The sequence below is a fragment of the Fundulus heteroclitus genome, chromosome 5 (assembly GCF_011125445.2).
Source record: "Fundulus heteroclitus isolate FHET01 chromosome 5, MU-UCD_Fhet_4.1, whole genome shotgun sequence".
Lineage (NCBI taxonomy): Eukaryota > Metazoa > Chordata > Actinopteri > Cyprinodontiformes > Fundulidae > Fundulus > Fundulus heteroclitus.
In genome coordinates, this window is record NC_046365.1 from 19053526 (window position 1) to 19076023 (window position 22498).

General features: G+C 41.6%; 1 protein-coding gene across 1 annotated transcript in view; it reads right to left on the reverse strand.

The window, feature by feature from the left end:
- Nucleotides 1-561: 561 nt before the first annotated feature.
- The window catches only part of rptor (regulatory associated protein of MTOR, complex 1), a gene marked incomplete in the record, with an annotated part of 186644 nt that continues 164707 nt past the window's right edge, over nucleotides 562-22498 (reverse strand). Inside the window, 7 exon segments of the mRNA XM_036137100.1 lie at nucleotides 562-2581; nucleotides 4051-4180; nucleotides 4274-4390; nucleotides 4469-4555; nucleotides 8483-8610; nucleotides 9593-9699; nucleotides 22026-22073. Coding sequence (XP_035992993.1) covers nucleotides 2513-2581; nucleotides 4051-4180; nucleotides 4274-4390; nucleotides 4469-4555; nucleotides 8483-8610; nucleotides 9593-9699; nucleotides 22026-22073 — 686 coding nt within the window.

The window sequence follows — 22498 nt, forward strand, 5'->3', positions numbered from 1 at the left end:
TTGAAAAAAAAAAAAAAAAAAAGACATTCCCGAATGCTTTCACTTGGCAAATTTGGCCCGTGGAGCTGGACCAAAAGACCTGAATGAACATGGACATTCTTTAACATGTCCATGTTACTCAACAAAAGTCCTTTTTATATTAGTCTAACGTTCTTAGAAACTGAAATTTGGGGTTTCATCATCTCCATGCCATATTAATCAAAATGAACAGAAATAAACACTTTAACTACATCACGGTGTTTAATGAATCTACATATGAGCTTCACTGCTTGATTGGAATCACTGATAAAAAAAAAAAAAACAGCTCTGAGGAAAACTGACGTAGGTGAAGAAACAATTCAAACCACATTCATCTGAGCGGTTTGTTTAAAAAAATACTGACACGTAAAATATATTAACAATCTGTTGATTTCATATGTTTACCCACTAATCTATAAGGAGCTTTCTAAAACCGACCGCTGGTGTAGCTTCATAAGAAGCTAAAGCCCAAGAGCTTTAGTTTGTTTAGTAATCTAAAATTAGCAGAGCGCATAATAATTAGACATTATTCAGAAACAAAAGTCAGGTGTTGTATTTGGTTTATTTCACCGATTTCATCTCATAAACCACAGTCAGTCAAGGCGTCTACAGTCACAGAGACGAACCTGATTGTTTTCACTTTTCTTTTCTTACTACCATGGTAAAGTCTCTTTCCCCCCCCTAAGTCTAAAATATTAAAACTCAAAAGCAGGATAATTAGAGACAAAAGTGGTTCTGGTCGGTTGTCGCCTGCTGAGGTGAACCAAAAATGGCTGAAGCCGTGCCATGCTGTGGAGTCGGGTGGCGGTCAGGGACGCAGGTTTCCTAACCGTGTTCTTTGCAGGGGAGAAAAAAAAAAAAACTTCACTTGCGGGTCGCGAGATGCAGGAGGGGGCGGGGTCGCGTCAGAGAAAAAGCGAGGTGAACAAAAAGAAAAAAAGGAAGCACTTAAAAACATCAATTACAAGAACAGAAAGAGAAATAAAAAAAGAAGAAGCTAAGAAGGCAAAGCTGTGGCCCAGAGGAAAGAGGCACGTTGTTGGTGATCGGGCACGCACAGAGAAGACGAACCACAGAACCTAAACGCACCGCGGTGACACTCATCTCCATAACATGAGACTAACCTGAGCGTCCTCACTGCTCTGAGATCAGCTGTTTGAGGTGGTTCCTTCAGATTCCTGAGTGAAATCAAGGGTGCTGACTGGAGCACACGCTGATGTGGGGATAAACAGGCAGCTGACGTGAAACACACCCCCAACCCTCCCAACACGCGGGATCTTAAACGAAGGCGGCGCTCAAAATAATAAATAGATTACGATTGAATACGGCCAGAGTGAGACGGGAGGGGGTAGGACTTCAGGAACACCTATGTAAAAGCTTTCTTTAGCGCTTTTCGGACGATTTTTATTCAGCAGAGTTTAGAGAGTGACGAGGAAACAACATCGATCTGTCGTTCCTGGAAGCTAGTGTTGTAAAACTCACCTTTCTGCTGCTCCGCTGACGAAAACGATTAGAGAGGCGCAAACTGAAAATGAGTGGATCTGTGAGCTGAAGCAGGAGCGGCCTTATTGCTTTCCACGGCGACCAGGTAAGCAGGCCGTACAACCTCCAGGGGGGTGGAGGATGACAGCACTTGTGTTCTCGGGGTGGGCAGGATGCAGGTTTTCACTTCATTAAAACAGATAAATAAACCGAAAAAGAAAGAAGAAAAAAAAACCTTTACAGCCACAGCGAAGAGGCGGACGATTCTGATTATGTTTGGCACACCAGGGGGGGTAGGGTGTCTTTTTGGGCCTGCGGGGGCCCACGGTGGGGTACATGTGTGCTATGGTAACACAAACACAGACAAAAACATTCCCTCGTAACATCTGGCACACAACAACAAGCACAGTCCATCACTTCTGGGTTAGTCCTTTTTAACCTCCAGGGAGTAAAGCTGCTTCTCTTTGCAGTGAGTCTGCTTCTGACATGAGGTCAGAAACACACCAGGGTCCAGGGCAGGGGGGGTGGGGGGGCGGGGCGGTGGGTGGGTTCAGTCCATGCGTCCTGTTTCGCTCGCTTTGTTTCAACAGTTTGTGTGTGTGAGACCCCCCACTGTGAGCTTCTGCGGGTGTCGGGTCAAAGTTCATTCAGGTAGTGATGCTCGAGGAGCTGCGGGGGATCCGTGGGTAGCACTTCTTTAAAATAGAACCTCTTCTTCTTCTGCTAATTATATACACACAGACTCCTCAGCACAGCCAAGTCTACAATCATGAGCCTCATAATAAGAATATGAATAAACAATCATAATATTAATAATTATATATATATATTTATGTATAGAGACGTTTGTAGCATGAGTTTTTTTGTCAGCAGCCATCACTTGAACATTCACTGTGGTGAAATGTATGTACAAAAAAAACAAAAAACAAAACCCCATCCTTTACGTCTCAGTGATCGAGGCTCAGGGTCAGAATTCATGAGTTGGGGGGAGGGGGGTATAGATGCTGGTGTGTTATCTGAGCCGCTTCTCTGCAGAATAGATGGACATGTAGTAGTCGTTGCTTCCCACGGCCAAGTGGGGCTGAAGGGAGAGACAGAAAAAGGGTTACTTTCCTTTAAGCAGCCGTAAAAACAGCCGTACAAAACACTTAGGCTACGTTCACACTGCAACCTGAAGTGACCCAATTCCAATTTTTTTTTGTCCATATGCGACCTGTATCTGATCTTTTCATGACAGTCTGAACAACACAGATTGGATTTTTTCAAATGTGACCCAGGTCGCTTGGATATGTGGTCCTGAATCCGATACGTATCTGATCTTTTCAAATGAGACCTGTGTCTGTACGGCCAGGTCGCATTCATCCGACCTACACGTCACCAATACTCGACAAACTTCACTAATGGTGGATCTGGCTATGCCAAAGAGGTTGGTTATTGTGCGGTAACAAGCACTTGTTGCAAGTCCATACAGCCCCACGGCAACGCATTTACTCACCGCTTTGGCCGAAGATGTATGTCTTTACGCGAGAGTGCTAAAGAGATCTGTTCAGACGCACATAAAGGTTGTCATTTTGTCATTCGAAAATTATACATGAAGTCTGTTTCAGTAAAGCCGCTCACGTCGCTAAAATGTGTCTCTCTTCCTCTCGATCTTCTTAAAAAGATTGCGTTGGTAATGTGCTGGCTGCGGTTGGAGAATAACTTAAAGAACGCAAGATACGCTGCAGCATTGAAATCCAAGTTTACTTCCGCTAACACTGAGCACGCTTGCTACGTATGACGTCATCGCGTCCTCTACTGCGCATGCGGGACACTTAGGCGTATGAACGCAGTTCACACAGGAGATCACATACAAGTCGCATATATTTGGAAATGTGAACAGACACGCAAAAAAAAAAAATCAGATTTCACAAAAAAATTGGAATTGAGCATCAAGGCCTGCAGTGTGAACGTAGCCTTAGAAGGTCAAATAAAGATATATCCGATTCTGTTTCAGTGACTCTTAAAAGCCCAACGTCTTTGGCTTGCAGTCAGGTTCCAAAAAGTTTGTGAAGTGACTAAAAAGCAGAAGACTTAAGACTTAAAACAGGGTGCCTGTGCAATCCTCCACTTTTCTATTTGCAGCTTAATGTAGAAAGGTTTGTGGATGTTTTAGAGCAACATATGCTGCCTATGAGGCTCAAAATGCAGTGATAAAATTATTGTAACAAATGTAATTTATACAATAGATGGAAAATTTTGCTTTCATACTGTTTGCAAAATAGATGAAAGGCATCGTCAAAAGACAACGTATGGTTGTACTGTAAAGAAAACTGTTTTTTATAGCTTTAATGTGTTCTATCATGATGAAACGTGTTATTCTGGTTGTGGAAGTTGCGTCCGTGATTGTTCAGTTAAAAAATTGGCTGTTAGTTGGCAATCATTCACCAATAACAAGTCCAGAATTAAAGGTTACAAAGATGTCAGGAGACATCTTGTTTCTGACATTTTGTACGGCTGCAGCCCCAAATGAACAAGTGCGGACGGAAAAGGTCACGGTTCATGTTTTACCCAGTGTGGATGAAAGGCTAAACAGCTGATGGCCCCGATCCTCTGTCCCATGAAGCCGTCGTAGTACTTTATGTTGCTGATCACGTCGCCGTTAGCGTTGTAGACGGCTATGAACTGGTTCATCGATCCACTGCAGCCGCGACGGCAGAGCAAACAGAAGGTTGTCATCATTAAACGCCGGACACCGGGTAAGCTTTTTGTCTGACCGTACAAGCAGACTCACCAGGCGAAGAGGTTGGCCTGTGGGTGGATGTCCAGAGCCGTTAATCCCTTTACGGTCTGCAGCACATTAATGGAGTCTGGCGTCCGCGGTTCGAAGAACCGAACGTCTCCGTTAACACTGGGACGAGGCGTGAGAGTCAGTACGGCCGAGGGCCAGCAGGGGGAAATAAATGTCTCAGTGATGTAAAGTGTTTACCTGACGCTGATAATGTTTCCGTCCGTCTCCTTCTGCAGGTGAGCTTTCACCACCCAGGCCCCGTGTTCCCTGTAGGTCATCACTCGACTGCAGAAACACAACAAGCCAATGTTAGACCTCATATCTGTGTGGACTGCACTGTAGAAGAGAATAACTGGCTCCTATACACACGCAGTGCCGTACAGAAGTATCTACAGCACAGGAGGGTGAACCTCTGACCCTGTTCTCAGGTCTTTTGTAGCCTCCAACAGGGTTTCTTTCCCCCAGAATTGATCAGTATGTAGATCCATTTATTGTAATCTTTCCATCAACTCCTAACCTGCTTCCCAGTCCCTGATGAAAAAAAAAAAAAAACATCTCTACAGCATGATGCGGCCACCATTGTGTTTCACTGGGAGGAATGTACTCAGGGCGATATAAAATTCAATTCAAAAATACAATATTAATCCCAAAGGGAAATTAAACACAGAATATTTTGTACATATTCAGAGTTTGCTTAGCACCACAAATACTGTAGCCTTTTCTACAAGACATTCACGCTGCAAAAAGGGAACTCAAAGTAAGTAAAATCTTCTTGAAATGTTTGTATTTTTCCTTGATTTGAGCAGATAAATAAGGCTATTTGCTAATGGAATAAGATTTTTGCACTTAAAGTAGGAACAATTCATCTTCAAGTGCAGAATAGCTAATCTTATAGTAGGGGTAACAATACTCTTCCCATTGGCAAATAGTCTTATTTAGCTGTTCAAATCAAGGAAAAATATATTAATTTAAAGAAAATTGTACTTATTTTTAGTTCCCTTTTGCAGTGCAGTTCTGGTTATAATCAGAGCAGAGCCTCCTCTTCCACATGTCCGCCCGTATTCACAAAGAATCCCAAGACTAAAAGGAGCTCTTAGTTACGCCATTTTAGGGAAAATCTCAGAACATTTTTGAATTTTAAGACTTTTTTTTTTTTTTTTTTTTAGAATTTTGCCTCGGTAAGATAAGTTATTCACAAAGCATCTTAGACCCTAAGAGAGCTCCTAAAGAGGAAATATGTTAGGAGTATTGACTTTTAGCGAGCCTAAGAGAGTCTGAAGCAGGGAAGATGGTGGAAACAGAGAGAGCTGATTGGCTGATCCACCAAATGAGCTTATAAACGTCTTTAACAATCATATAATTATTAACATATAGATAAACTGTATCATCCCCATACAGGGAAATTAACTGAGTTTCAGCAGCCAGGAGGGTTACATGTGTGGCTCTAGTAACGTCATTTTATTAAGGATAAATAAATAGGAAAAATATTCAATAATCAGGAATAAATAGTGGAAAATGTACAAAGAATATAGTTCTGAGGATTTTTAAAAATCATTTATAGAAAATGCTCTCAGTAATAAACATTTTAGAAGATTTAGAAAAAGAATTGCAGAAAAATGTATCCATAAATACACCCTCCGGACACGATAGTAGAGATGAGGTATTTTCTGTACTGTACATGATGATGTCAGTAGCCTAATTGGTGAGATGAAGTTTGCTTGTGTGATTCCATCTCCTTCCAGGCTTTTATTTGCTGCACGGAGCGCGTCTTACTTCCAGAGGAAAAAACGAAACGCATTGATCTGCAGCAATGTGCTTCAAAGTCGGTTTTATTTGCATCGTGATCTGGGAACCAACTCACCTTTCAACACTCCTTCCTCCTCTTAGAGCTGTGGGGACAGAGGCACTACTCCTCTGTCCAGTTAAATTTTCTCTACCTCTTTTTCTACATTCTATGTCGGCTGCTTTGTCAAATCCAATTGCTTTATACAAGCAGGCAACCGCAGTAAAATACTGACAGGTCAGTGAACATCAATATCAAATAGAGGAAGAAGTAATTCAAAATAATAAAGTAAATAAAGTACATTAAAACATGTTGATGCTGTGTGACAATCATTTAAAAAGTCAAACAGAACCCTGCAAACCCTTTTTCATTCATTATATAACAAAGTATTATCAGTAATAACTTTGTAACAAAGCGTTCCTACATGGCGTAAAAATGTATTTTCTATCTTTTATGAGCTTTTCATGAGTACTTCCATCTTGGTATCCAAATAATGCCTTGTCACTCAAAGCAGGCGAGAATATTTGTAATATTTCATCTAAACACGCCGGAATGCCAGGGGTTATGGTTGCCAGAATAAAACACATGTATGCAAAGGGAAGTCAAAGTTAAAAATTCCCGACCCATTGAAAGGCTTGCCGACTGACTGACAGCTTGCAGTGTGACAGAAAGGTGGGTTTACGCTCCCCTCGGTGCGGGGCGTACGTCACTTCTGGTTCAGTTAGTAATGACCAGCCTCGAGGATTGCTTTAGGGGGCGTCAGGAGGTTATTATGTAGCCTGTGTCAATTATGAATGCGCCAGTGTGCTAAGAATACGGCCAATGGTTGTAGACTTTTGTTTGACTTTAATTCTGCTAAGTTTCATCATCATGTCACAGATTTCTTTTAATGCAGGTCTAATCGGTTAATTTCTCTCCATCGATTTAATGTTCTTCTATCAACCAATCACAGCTCTTAAAGACACCTCACACCTAGCAATGTGGTAATTTCCTCACTCAGAGTCCCTCTCAGGAGCTATCCACCTGAGCAGTGGATTTCTACAACTCCTCCAGCGTTACCACTTCTCTGATTGATGCCGTCTCTGCCCGGGGCTGTGGGTTTAGGTCGGGCAGCAGTGTCTTGGCAGGTGTGCAGCGGTGCCATCCTCTTTCCATTTTCAGATGGCGACGTAAACAGAGCTGCGAGAGACGTTCAAAGCTGGGGGGTATTGCTCAGTGAGCTAAACCTGCCTTAATCTTTTCCACCACCTCATCTCTACCCTGCCGGTTGTGTTCCTTGTTCTTCACGATGTTCTCTAACAAACTGAGGAGGCCTTCACAGAACAGCTGGATTTATTTAGACTGAGACTGAATTACACACAGTTACTCTGTTCAGCAGCCAGGTGATTTCTTTTTATGTTATTTTGGAGCTGCGAACAAATGCCCACCAAAACTTTTAGATTTGTATGAAATCATTTTCAATTATGCACAACTTTGTGTTGGTCTGCCCTGTTTCTGTAAGCTGCTGTATATTACAAAGAATGTGGGGTTATGCGAGCCTTATGGATAGAAACTAAGCATTTACTGTAGGTGTAAATAGATAACGGATCATGCAATACAGGCAGAGCACCACAGGATGGCAGTATGACTTCAGGACTAAAAAAAACAGCCAACTTGAACCTGGCTGTGGGGATTCGTTTTGAAATGTGCCTCATCACGGCTTTGGAGCTGCGCAGAATCTGAATTGCCAAATCCATACAGTAAGACAGCATTATATGAATTATGGATCGCATAGACACAGCATCTCCACAGCATCTCCACAGTTTAACAAAAGATACTGGCACCCCGCCCATAACCCAACAATGAAAAGAAATAAAATAAAGGCTGAGAAAAGCTCACATAACACTGGTTACACTGCAGGTCAAGGCTGCGTTTTTACCCTTCAACACTTTGCAGGCGTGACCCGTGGTGAGCTCCACTTCCAGCTCTCACAGTGGCGGCGGCGAAACTCCAGAGAAATGTAACTGCAGGCCCGAGGGGAACCATTACATTTACTTTCTTTCTTTAAAGATTTATGTGCCTTTCAACGTTTGAGCTGCTTTTTTTTGTAGGCCTCGGGGACTGAAATTAAAATAATGTTTTACCAGCTGAGGGGGGGACACAGTGTCACCACGGTCCATTAAAAGAAATGACAACCCCAGAGGCAGATTTACAGCACTTTAAGAATAATAAATATAGATTAGTGAATAATGCGAGACTCAGAGGGAGTTAATGTGGACAAAAAAAAAACGCCACGTCTCCGCTGCCGTGAATTGAAATAAAGAAGCGGCAGTTTAAATAAAACAGGGCAGGGAAATTAAATCGTAAATCCCATTTCGGCTTAACTTGATGAGGAAACAACGAGGTGAGAAGATGTGAGCGGGATCGGTGAGAGGGACGGACGGCATTACCATTCACTGGGGCCCATCCTGCGATCAAAGACGCGTACCGATCCGTCGCCCAGACCCGCAACGATGAGCGAACGCTGGGAGTCGCTGGACAGGCTGGTGACGCAACTGTCGGCTCCGGTCGGGATGTCCTGGTACACACACACACACACACACACACACACATTACACTCATTTCACACTAACCTTTCTCTATGAACTCATCAATCATGCCCAACTCATTTGAAGTCGGACTCGATATGCAGCCACAGGTCGCTCCTGTTTGCACTGAGTCCATCCATTATAACAATAATTAGCAAAGTGAGGTGTGTTAAATCGGTTAAAGAGAATAAACCAAACTAATAAAGAGACTCTGCGCCAGGCTTCATCACTTTACAAAAATGGGACACAAGAAAAGAGAAGGAATGACAAATAAAAAAATGATAGAAGTGAGGAAAGAGGGAGGGACATAAGAAGGGAAGGAATGAGGGCAAGACCGCAAAGTACAAGGAAGGAGGGAAGGAGGAAAGGATACAAGCCAATATGGCTGGGAATTGACAACACACGGCGGGAAGGAAGGAAAGATGGAATGACAAGACAGAAAACGAGAACAGAAGAGCAGGGTTAAGGAAGGACACAACGAAGAATGTAAGAAAGAGAGGAAAGACATAAGGAACAAAGTGAGGATACAAGGAATGAAGAAAAGACGTAAGGAAGGAAAGACAAGAATGAACGTTTGGACTGAAGAGAACAAGTAAGCAAGGAAAAACATGAAAAAGTGAGAAAGGAAAGGCATGAACAGGAAAATAAGAAAATAAGAATGGAAGAACAAAAGAACGGACAGGTGGAAGAAAGGCAAGATGGACGGACAGAAAAAAACAACAAAGACGGACAAGTGAGGACAGAAGAAAGAAAGGACACAAACAAGGACAGAAGGATTTAAGTAATGGAAACAAAGACAATCTGGAGGAATAAGGGAAGTAATTCCTTAAAAGCACACTGGGACTTAAGACAGGAAATAAAAATATCTTTACACAATCTATTGTCTTTCTCCAAGCTTATCCAGACCTGGAAACCTGACAAAAAGCAAAGATCCAAAAAGCAAAGTGGTATCTGTGAAACTGTCTCAAGTACCTGGACCTTCATCTCCCTGTCGGTGTCCCAGATGCGAATGACTCTCACGTCTCCCGACGTCATGAGGAGACCGGTCTCCTGCTCCCAGTCCACCACCATCCCAGCTCCTAAAACACATGGACGGCACGGCGGTCAGGGAGCCGATCACAAACACAACAACGACCCGTAATAGCACACAGCAGGGCGGCCCACCGTTATTACGCCGACAGAAGGCGGCTCTTTAATCACAATTACAGAGGAAAGCTTGAAATATTAGATTACTGAAAATAATTGGCCTTACAGTTTGTGAAGTGCCGCTTTAATGTGCCGTTCTTTTTCCAAGCGTTTAATTCAATTTAAACCGGACCTGCGCGCTCACACACACACACACACACACACACACACACACACACACACACACACACACACACACACACACACACACACACACACACACACAGCTGTTTTACACAAAACAGCATGTGTTCACTCCCCGAAACACAACCCCGCACAATCTGTCGGAGCTTTCAGGAGGCTCTCGCCGCCACATGTTGCAAGTCAAATGAAGATTAGCGCACCGGCTTCCCGCTCCACAGCGTAACGAACACATGCGCACGCCAAGACGCAGAGAGGAAAACAGAAACTCTGCCAGATTCAGATGCTGCAAAACAAATCCAACACCAGCTTCAAACTACACTTCACCGTTTTCTCTAAAAGAAGCTATTTATTTATTTATTTTTTGTTATTCTGAGAGTGCAAACCTCATGCAAATGGAAGAGCGGGTCACCACTCGGCGTCTGGCCTGTCAAGACGACCGCTAATCTGAACCAGTCAGCGCGTTCTGGCTTTGGTGACCCAAATGGCACCAATGAGTGGGAAGGTGAGGAAGGAAGCAGCTGAAGACGGCGAGGCTGGCTGGCAGTCCCTAGGCCTAAAACTGCTGCCGTCGGTGCGCCGTCGGAGTGGAGGTGTATGACTGAACCACCAGTGGCTCCATAATGTAAACGTTCAGCTGCGTAGCAGTAAGATGTAAGCAGCAGGTGAGGCCTGTAACAATTTGGAGTAAATATTCAGCTAAAAACGATCAAACGAATCACTTTACTCATCTCTGAGAGAATGGCGGGACTTGATCGAACACACAGAAAGAATAATAATGTGGTGATGCTTCAACTGATTGAGCTGGAGGGAGTTTCCTTACAGGAACTTTTTGCAGAAAATAAATAAATAAATAATACCTCCTGCAGTAAGATTGCATTTACCAGGGTAGAGATGCAACCCCGGTAATTTAAGGGGGACGGCAAAGGATTTCTAACTGGTTAAAGCCTTTTGACATCCTAATTCAAAGAGAAAATACATCCTTGATTCAAAGTAATATTTTATGGTTTTTAACCATTTATGTTTTGAGACCCCCCCCCATGGATCATTGACAGATTTTTAATAAATGAGGCCTCGCTGCTGCTGCTGTGGGTGTTTGTGCTTTGTTTCGCTCTGGCACACGTCTCTCAGGCTTCATCTATTAAGTAGTCGTCAATGTTCAATACGCCGCGCCACTTTTAAGTGATTATAACGCAGCTGCACAAAGAAATTGTTGCAAAATCATCACAAATCTATGGCTATAATACGAAGCGGTGTAGCTTCTTGCCTCAGAGGTGGAAACCCTTCATAATGTTGGTGCACCTTTCTGGGGTTTGTAAGGGTTAGAAGTTATAAGGTGAAAATAACTTATGTGGAAGAGTAATTGGTTACAGTTTTATTTGTGAAAATCCTGGCTTTTAACTCGGCAATGGATGACTCTCTCCAGCTTTTAGTCACTGAGCAAGACCTCGACGGACACCGCTGCAGAGGGAGGAGTTGCCACACGGCACCGATGGAACCGCTTTGGAGTCGAAGGCGGAAAACGTCCGTCTGTCTGAGATTGGGTCACTTTGGTAGGTCCAGGAGGGAGAAACCTGACACTCCTCTCCCCCGTGACACTGTCCAGCTCACTCTGGGAGATTCAAAGGTTTGTTCCGGGCCAGAAGAGGTGGGTAGTCTCTCAGAGAGGTTCTGGGTCGGCCCCGGGGTCTCGTCGCAGTGAGATGTGCACTCTGATGATACGCTAAAATCACTTCAGTGGAGTTCTATCAAAGCGTACGAGCTGTGGATCCACGCAGTTTAAAGCCATCCTTCAGAGGAAGCTTGATTCAGCTGTGATCTCGTTCTTTCGGTCATGATCAAGTGTCACAACCGTAGGTGAGGGCTGGAATGTAAATGGAGCAGGAAATTGACAGCTTTGCTTTGACACCAAGATCCACAAACTCCTTCTCTCGAGGCAGAGATTATCTCTAAAGAGAAGTCAACTCAAGCACTCTGAAGGTATTAAGGGTAGACTTGAATAAGAGTGGAATTAATCCAATATCGCTTTAAAATAAATGAATAAAAATAAATACCAGTGCTGGTACCTCCTTAGCATTATCAAGATAAAAAAAAAAACAGAAATAACTAGCTACAGAATGATGGGTTCTGTGCAATAAGGTGTTAAGATCACTGCTGTGCAGAATCTAAATAGCAAAGTGTGCAGAGGGCAACTGCAAGATATTAAAAAATGTAACCTGAAATGAGGTATAAACCTAAAGTTTGGCACCAACAGAGACCAGAAAGTGGAAAAATATCCAATTGAAAGTTTTACTCTTAAATTCTTGAACGTCCTGATTCTGCTGTTTAGCCACAGACAGTTTCTGCCAATTAGTCTCTGTTGGAACAATCTCCCTGGTATAGGTTGGTAATACTGCAGACTGCAGATGAAACATGAGATAAATAACATTTGGGTGGAAAGTAAAGGAGGAGCTTGTGTACATAACAGCTCTCCTAAACTTTAGGTCTTATTGCTTCTTTGTGCTGGTTCTGTTACTAAGATTATAGAGAAAAGAAATTACAAGCTGCTGTGACGCAATCTTGCCTGGTCAATTATTCTTATAAAAAAAAAAAAAAAAAACAGTTGCTCCTGAAAAAAAAACAAAAAAACAACAACAACCCGGAAATAAAATACAAAATTTTTACATAGCGTATCTATTTTATCTAATTTTGGTTAATGCAGTTCTTCATTTCCATTTTATATGCCCTTTTTTATTTACGGTAAACATACTGGGACGGCTCTGGAGAATGTGCTTTTAACAGCAAAGGAAGACACCAGAAAGTTGAATACATCATCCTTAGTGTAATATAGCAGGTGAAGATAAAGATGAAGAGACTGCCTAATGCTCCTCTGATGTGATAAATGACTAAAGACAAAACAAAGTGTCTCCGGTCTGGACTCATGATGTTTTTCCAGACAAACTGGCATCAAGAATTAGATTTGGGTGTCACTTCAGCTCATTTTCTTGACCACTCCTCCACCTTTTCCTCACAGCCCACTCTTGTTTACTTGGTTAGCAATGAGTAGATATTTTCAGATTTTTTTAAAAACCTTTTGTTGTAAAAAACATTCTCAGTACTTTCAGCCAGTTTATTATAGTGCAAATCTCTTAAATGCGGGTAGAGGGAAAAAAAGGGTCCATGTTGGCATTATTCTCCGCCTTATATGCAAAGCTGGCCCCACATATTTCCGTCAGGAGTCGTGACTGAACTGCTGAACTAAATATATCATGGCCCTTTATTGTTCTGCTGGCCCTGGATTGTCAGGAAAAACCCGAGCCCCCGTGCGGTGGCGGCTTGATGCCCCGACTGTGACGTAATCCAGCCGGCTCGGGCTTCACGCCGCCTGAAGCGTGGGCTCATGCGGAGCCAGTAGCATGCAGGGAAAAGCACTTCACAGGACTGAGGCTGAGAGAAGAGACGAGGCATTCCCTTTGAAGCTGACAGCTTGGATGTGAGCGGAGCCGGGATGCAATAGCAGGGCAGGGGAGGGGCAGAGAACACTGTGCATGCAGGCAGCCACATCACCCAACTGTGATTTAGATGGTTTTATTTGATCAAATGCGTCATTATCTGCGCCTGTGTACTACAATGATGGGATATCCTTCTTGGGATTGAGCGGTGTGTATGAGACTGATAACCCTCACTGCTGAAAGACCCCATGGCTTAATTGTTAGAAAACTATTTAGAATATCAGAAATGTAAGAATCAGACGTTTAAAGCTCATTATTAAATCTCAATTGATTTAAGGAATTTGTAAGGGTCTCAGCTATAAATGCTCTTTGTAATAAAGATATTAAACTATTTTATCTACAGCAGAAGAGAGAAGATTAGACTTTGTCTTTCAATAAATGCGTTTGTTTACAAAAATAAATGCATGTTTGAGGAATTTCTTAGAAAATTCAAATGCTGCAGTAACGTTGAAGGTAGGAATGAAATAGAAGCTGGTGACTTGTCCACCAAATATTTTATTTTAACCTTTTGGTTTGAAGATAAATAAAAGCCTTCCAAAATCATAGCTTTTAGGGCTGGGCGATAAATCGATTTAATCGATTAATTCAAATTAACAATTTTTTAAGATTTAATTTTTGGAATTTCAGGATTTAATTTTGGAAATGGACCCATTGAGCTTCCATGAAGAGAATAGCAATGCTGAATATATGTTTAGGAAAATATACAGTCAAAATATTGTAAAGAGGAAACTTTTTTTCCCCATAATACAAGGCACTTTAATTTACTCATTTACTTATTTTAAGTTAGTTTATAGCTACACAAGTGAAGCGTCTCCTGTTCTTAGCTCATTGCGTAAACCATATTTTCATTGTTTACAATGCCAGGGCAGCCATCTTGTTTCACAAGCATGTTTCACAGTTTGTATTTAGTTGCACTTTGAATTCAGGTCAACTCCCAAATGCTGGACAAAAAAGTTTTTAAAACTATTGTTTTTATTTCTTTTTGTGAAACGAAAAGAATGTGAAAAAAAATAAAATAAAAAAAAATCGATCAATCGGATTTGGTGAAATAAGATCTGAGATTTTATTTTTAAGCCATATCGTCCAGCCCTATATAGCTTTTTCATGAGCTAATAAAGTTATTTAGGCAAAAAAAAAAAACTCCAATAAGAAAGAGGTATCGTCTAAGCTAGAGCAAAACATACGGACTCACTGCAACTCAATGAAGGCTATATCACAACCTCAAAGGATGCAGTGTTTGGTAATACTGTGAACAAATTATCTTTCACTGGGTGCCTTTTATGCCCACAACTGTTATAGATCCTGGTGATCAAGGTGCTAAAACTCAAGGAGAGTGCTAATGAGTGTCGTGAGGATGAAACCAACTAAAACACTCAAGGAAAATGGCATAACCTCATCCAAAATTACCATTGCAATATTGAATCATAACATCACATTTTCATGTTAATCAAATAATGTAGAGCCCTAATTTAAATCCACATAACTTTGTTTTTCCACAGTGTAAATACTTTTTTGAGCATCCAGCAGGAAAATTATTGCTTTTTTGTTTGATTAAGGTGATACACGATGACACGATTTTAAGAAAATGACAGAATGACTTGTTCTTAGTTCTTGATGACAGTTCACTTCTCTTTCTTATTGCAAATCCCCATAACTTTGCTCTGCTGAGGTCGTCTATGTTTTGAGAATGGAGAGTGACGTGTGTCGTTAATCAACAGTATGAATTTTCAGTGTTAGATGGGTTAATTATTCTTACCAGTCCAGGAAGTTATGCGGGTGCTGCAGGGCCCCCTGTTGTCTGGCTGTTTAACAGTAGGCCCATATAACACAATTATCATCTATACCCAACACTTATGCACCTTAATCCCTTCCTTTTCACATTCAAACCATTCAGTTGTGGACTATGTAACTGTCTCTTTAAATCTAAAGCGGGCACTCTGTCCCGTTCGGGCCATTTTTTAAGTATACTGGAGGAACGGTGTAATGAACTCTGTGGATTAATACGCCCAACAACCAAACATTTTGAGTTCTCCACTTGTAGCTTTGACATCCTGCAGCTTGGACCACAAACTGCGCAACAAAAAATAAAAATGGTGGATTTGCAAAATCGGTAAGCTGGAAGTCCATGGTCTTATTTAGCAGCTCCACAGCAAATACGTAAAATGTAAGAGAGACCAGAGGAAATTGAACGGCTTAAAAAAATATGACCCAAACAGAATATAAAGATGTCTACGCAGCTCCTGATGAGACTAAAGTAAAAAATATATATATCCCAGAGACTCAAAGTACACAACAAAGTAAGTATTTAAGGGCCAAAAAAGTGGATTTTGCCTGATATGTGCCCTTTAAGGTTTTCACAACAGAACATTATTTAAATAATAAATGGCAACTTGTTACTTGAAGCAAAACAGATTAATTTAGTACCAAAACTCTAAAGTGAAAACGGAAATAGGAGATGATGCATCTTCCTTTGTGCGGCCATTAATACCATCATGTAAACTAAACCATCACTGTTTCAAGGACTCTTGTGTGTCACGCAGGTCTTTGCCTCAGGAAAATGTCCAAAATCTTTTACTGTGGGAAGAATGTCTCAGAGCAACATTGTTTCAGGCTCAGGTGTGTACATTCATGCTGGTGTTTTCCTGAGCAGACTGATGGAAATATGCCTGGCTTAATGCCCCATTTAGTAGAAAAAGATGATCACAATGAGGCGGCAGCAGCAGTTACAGAAGGGTTTGTAAATGGTGGATCATTCCCCTTAAAACACCCATAATCAATATGTCAGTCGATGGTAACAAACACTGAACATCAGCTTTGCTTTGGAGATAAGTCCAGCCAACTCCCTCTTCCTCCGTTTGGATTTCCCACTGAAAGACCTACTTCCCCCTCAAATCATTCCTTCTTCAAAAAACAACTCCCTTGTCATTCCCACACTTTAGGAAGCCAAACCCTTGTTGACTCCAGCAGAAAGAAAAAATAGTTTAAGATTCAGAGGTGAAAACTGGCACATCTGTAAATTGTCAACAAATGCTTTAGGCTCTCTCTCACTCTATCAGCGATCAGCAACTCTGGCTTAGAGGAACCCTTTGACAGCTGGAAAAGGCCTTCGTTATCCACACACAAATCAATATGGACACGGAGAAGAAGGTGGCGTCTGAAGGAGCCTGGGACATAGCAATAAAGGACTGTATCACTGAACATACTGAGATGTTGGCATGTCCTGCTTCTTTTGCAGCTTTGAACCAGGGGAATGTTTCCATTATTCAGAGCTGGCTGAGTTGTGATTAAGATTGTTATCACCAGCGCACAGAGACTGATACCAACATGTGTTGAATTAACGTATTCCTTTGCAGGAATCTCACAGTTTTACTCCATTTTGTCTTCTAAGAAAGGGGCTACCTCTGCATTTTTATTCTCCACCATTTTCTCTAGCAATAGCCTTACCATCCCTCTGCCTACAGCTCATTAAACCCTGTTTTTTTCTTTTTTATCTCCCTTCCATCCGGCTTTGAATGGTAACGCACCTTCCCTTGTATTATTAGGAGCTTCTTGCCAGACGATGACATCACCTCGTGGGAGTTTTTGATCTACAGGGACACTTCCTTGCTATGACATCAAGTTTTCCTTCAGGACCTCGGCGCTGCCACACGGGGGAGGCGAACGGCTTTATCCTGGATGACTGACACAAACCTTAGAAGTGGCACCTGATAAATGTGGACAGTATTAACACTTGTTGACCTAATTATCCCGGACAGAAGGTTTCTAACAGCCTCTTCAATTATTCAGAACAGAGGAAATCCCAGAGCACTTTATAACTTATTCTTACAATGGCAGAAATATGGCAGGGCAAACAGTTTGAGCATTAATTTATAATATTAAAAAGCTCAACGAGTTGGAACAAAGAGCTAAAAAATCAAATGTATTCGGTTAATTACTTGTATGAACAAAATATTTTCTTTGATCTAAAATTCTGTTTCCCTGTGGAAACGGCAGCAGGGAGAGCGGAGACGCGAAGAACAATCATTTCAGATTCAACACAACAAGACATTGAGATCAAAACGGAGCCGTCAGAGTTTCGCCGTGGTTTGATAAACCCTCAAACTTCAGCGTTAACATCTACCAGCAGGGCGTTTACAAAGTTTGGGCAGGTTTGAAAACATATCCCTCTAGATTTACCTCTTTGTATGAAATGGTCTTATTTGACCTTTCTTCTGTACAAAGTCATCAGCTTCATGACAGTAAACCAGAAGTAAAGCTGTAGCTGCAGAAACAGGAATTTTTTTTTTTTATTCTGGTGGAAAAATTAATAATAAAACCTATTAATGGCTTAATTGTATAGCTGCCTTGTGTAGGGCAGGTATGTCCAAAGTGCGGCCCGGGGGCCATTTTTGGCCCCTGGACTGATTTTGATTGGCCCCCCAACTGCATTTCAAGAAAGATTAAGTCTATTGCAAAGATTTGGCTGATGGAGATGGAAACGTTTAATTTGCATTGCACCCTCAGTGGTCTGGAGGGCGGGTCTTTGGCTCCTCACAGCCACTTTTGAGCATTTTTCTTATGGATAAACCTTACACACACAAGTGCTCTCTCACAAACACCCACAGGTGCTTCGATTCAGGTGTACGGATTCACTTCTATACAGGAAACCCCTATTATTATCTTTAGCTGTCGCTTTATACATGTCACGTTAAATAATACTGTGTATTCTTCAGTGATGGTATCAAAGCGTTGGTTGGTTGTACTTGTTTATCAGTTGGATTTGCTGCTCTTTATATATCTCTATTTGCAGGTGTAGAAGCAGACTTAGAGGATGTTATCTTGCTCTCTTTCCTCTCTATTTTATTTAATCATTTCTCCCTTTTAGCATGTTGTCTCATCTGTTTCTCTTCTTTTTTCCCCTCTCATACCTTCCCGCTTCTGTTTCCATTGAACATGAAATGGTTCCTGCATAAAATCTAATAAAGCTTCTTGCATATATAAATCAAGCGGAGCACTACTGCGAACGCAGCAAGGATCAACTTGTGAAAGTAAAATCTTTGAGGCTCTTTTTGGCATTAAGACGACAATTCTTAATGCCATATTCCCAGACAGGAAAAAAAAAAAAAAGACAGCACCAAAACAAGTTGCTCTCAGATGCAGGGGCAAAAGAGGGGCTGTGGGAACCACTAACAAGGAATTCAGACCAAAACATTTCACTGCCATCTTATATAGACCACAACTGAATGATTTCAACGTGAAAAGGAAGGTTTAAAAAGTATATATATATCCCTTTTAACAGCAAACAGGCTTAAATCGGAGGCAACCGGACTTTTGCTAATTCTTTCTGAAAAATTTTTGACACCTATCAAGGAATGTCTTTGTCTATTCAATCCACCTGTCGGAACATTTTTAGAAAAACTGGGTGAAAATCCAGTTGCCTCTAATTCAAGCCTGTTTGCTGTTGCGATGACTGAGAATTTGCACAAGTACGTCCCTTTTAATGAGGTGCTTTATTCACATAATTGTCCTTTTGTTTCACACCAAACCAACATGTTGCTTGCTTCACTTCCCAACAGCAGGTTGGCATGTAGATAGTTCTTTTTGCGTTTTGCCAGCCTTAACACCATACCTGGTGGCAAAATAAATATTTGTTTTCATAGCGACAAGTGGCTAAAAACATGGCTCTCTGTGTCACGTCGTATTTATGCACCCAGGAAACAAAAAGTCGTGGAGAAGTAATTAGAAGTTCCTAGAAACTCTCATCACTATAAATAAGGGGAAAAAATTTTACATTAATCTTAAGGCAGTTTTTGGGGGTACCGAGCATTGTGCCACGGGCGAGTTTCTTAAAACATTTATATTTTCAGTTGGGATTTTTTTTTTTCCTCACTGAATTTTTTTCTCAAATTAAATATTAGATTTTTCTATAAATTTTACCGTGAGAACATGCTGCTATAATCGAAGGTACATTTACAATGGGTGGCAACAGATTTGTCCATTTAAGTATCTGAACATTTATTATGCAGCTTCAATAGGGCATGAAAACACACAGATTTAATGTTCTTTCAGCAGACTGACTTGGATCTACAGAAAGATTTGGCCTTTCTGACAATAATGTGATAATGTTGGAATACAGAGACCTTTGCCAGCCTTAAGATCATTTAAAACTATGTATTTCTGTAAGTCTTATATTTATTTAATGCACAACAACCAAGTAGCTTGTTTGAATGATGCAATGGAACAAGCCTTGAGAACAAATATATAATATACATTTAGACCCAAATGACTTGCAGTGAACGAGAGAAACATTTTTTTTTAACCCTAGTTAACCATCAATTAATGATATTACGTTCCAACTAGGTTATCTAGAATTACATGCTAAAAAGAGAGTTTTACAACTTTTGCAAATATTTATTCGTCCTATCATAAAAAGTCTAACAAAAACTCAGCCGGGCTGTCAGACTTCTTCTTATTTTATTCAAACTTAAGAGTCATGTTCCCTTAAACTCAGAGGCTGCAGATTTATTAGGGTTCCCGGAGCCCTGGTGTTAACAAGGCACGGAGCGGCTCAGCTGAATGCTGAATGTAGAGCAGGACACTGTGTGTGCCTCCCTGCAGCTCAAGGGAGCGGACCACCCCATTTTTCCTTAATGCAGCCAAAAGAAAGAGCGAGAGCGAGAGCAGGAACAGGGACTGTACAGCCTCTATCTGTGCAAACTTAGCTCTGTATCCATTGTTTTTTTCTCGTTATTTTCTTATTTTCGTCTGTCACAACATCATTTTTTTCAGCAAATTATTTAAACAGAATGGCTGTCGGTGCAGGGATGAGAAATCTTTGGGGTTCGCTCCATCTTTCCCAGATCTAAAAGGAAAAAAGTATTTACCCCTAATCAGAAAGAAGTCCAGCCACCCAACGTAGCAACGGTTTCACTGTTAAATCTTTATTATCTCTCTATCTGCACTATTTTAGCTTCATGCAGCTTACGTATTTACCCAGCTCCTTCCACAATTACTGAGACCTCACCTATTTCCCCCCCATCTTCCTCCTGTTATTTTTATTCTTTTGACTCTACACCTCTGGTGTCAGCCTTTGCTTCCAACAGCAGCAGCAGCAGCAGCAGCAGCAGGAATAAATTCCCCAAGTCTGTGCCAACCACCCTCCTGTATTTTCACTGCTTCCTCTGGAGTTTAACAGGCTGATCCCTGCAGCGTCACAGGCCGGGGAGCTCAGTGCTATTAAAAATATCACAGCACCTACACACTCCAATTAAACAGTGGAACCCCAGGGACAAACGTAAATGACTCGTTTTTATACAAGAAAGAGGCGACATGAGGTGAATATAAATGCAGAAGGTAGACAATAAGAGCAAGGCCTCACCTCTGCAAAGGCTGTTAATAAACACCTAAATGGCAGCTGAGTTCAGAAAGATGTGCAAAGATGCAACAGAATCTCAGCTCAGAGATGCTTAAATAACACTTCCCTTCATGTCAAAGCAATAAAAGGTTGAAGCACCGATATATAGCATTATTGCTACAGGCTAATGCTAACAAGTATTTATTACAGCTGTCTAAGGGAAGGCTAAGATTAGCAAAAATGTAATAGTAATAATAATAAAGTAAGGTTCAGGGCTTTCCCTGCCATCTCCCTGATCTTCAGCTTCTCTCATTCTCTGTCAGTCTAAAGTTGGTACTCTAGCTGGGCTGCTCTAAAATGTTCATACTACCTCCAGTCAGAAGAAAAATGTTGGTAAAATAAAAAAAAAGTAAATCAGCCAGGCTTTTGAATAACTTTGGACTGAACTATTAATTGGATCAATTTGCCTTTTAGAGGGCCTCAAGATAACATGTGTTTGTGATTTGGCCTTATATCAATAAAGTTGCCTGCATTGTATCTGATTAGATGAACTCTTGTTGTTCGAGGTCTTCGATAAACGGGCCAGTGATTATCATGTGGGCGGTTTCTGGGTTGCCTGGAATTGTGTATCAAAAGTGGGTCCTGCTTTGAGCTTCGGTGTCCTGGAGTCTGGAGGATGTTTTTTTTTTTTTCATTTTCTGCTCGGCACACGGAGATTTCAATAAACCCAAACATTCCCTATTGGTTGTTGTGGGCAAGTTCTACTAAATCTTCGTCCTTCTGACCTGCAGTAAAACAACGCTAAACTTCTGGCGCAGGTTAACGAGCTGGAAGAAAAAGTAACATTGACCTTCACAAGTTTGACGAGTTTTTAATTTTAGATAAAACACACTCAGCTCTGTTTCGTGCGGCTCGGCTGCTTCGTTTGAACTTAATTTAGAAAGTTTAAATATCGTTCCTATTGCTTTTAGGAAGTGTGGGTCCACTTTTTGAGAGGTTCATGCTATCAAAAACAAAAATAAACTGAACCAACTTTTTTTCCTTTGGACTCTGGTAGATGTCAGAGCGACTGCCAGAGATGGAGTGGTTGGGCATGAACACACACCGGATGAATGAGCAATGGAAAAGGGAGGGAGGGAGTGGGGGTGGGTGAAGTTAAAGGATAGGAGTACAAAAAGAGGCAAATTCCCAGCTGTACACTGCAGCACCTTTCCTCCCCGAATAAAGAAGAAAAGACCAGGAAGATAAGACTCACCTCCTTGCTTGCTCCTGTCAAGATAGATGGAAACCCTTCTGGCCAGACCTGCGAGCAGGGGGGATGAGAGTGGGAAGGGAGGAGAGCAGGAACGCAACAAAAGCAAGCAATATTTTTTAGAAAGAACACCTGTGCATGCTGACCCAAGGAGACCCACACACTTATTAAAGGCTGGTAAAACTCGTGACCTGATGAATGTCTCAGTATCCATCACCTCAGGAGTAATCGTCCACATGCATTCAGGAGAGAGAGATGAACAAGGCAGCTGCTTCCTAAATAACTGTGACACATCCCAAACGGGGACCGTAGCCCAACCTCTAAACAGGGTCAAAGTCAGGGTCCAAAGTTCTGATTCGGCCTTCAACACAGGGCAGAAACATCCAGCAGGGCGGAGCAGCTGCAGGACCAGTCTGTTGCATTTTGTCAGGACACAACCACAAACTTCACTGTATTTTGTTGGGACTAGATGTGGA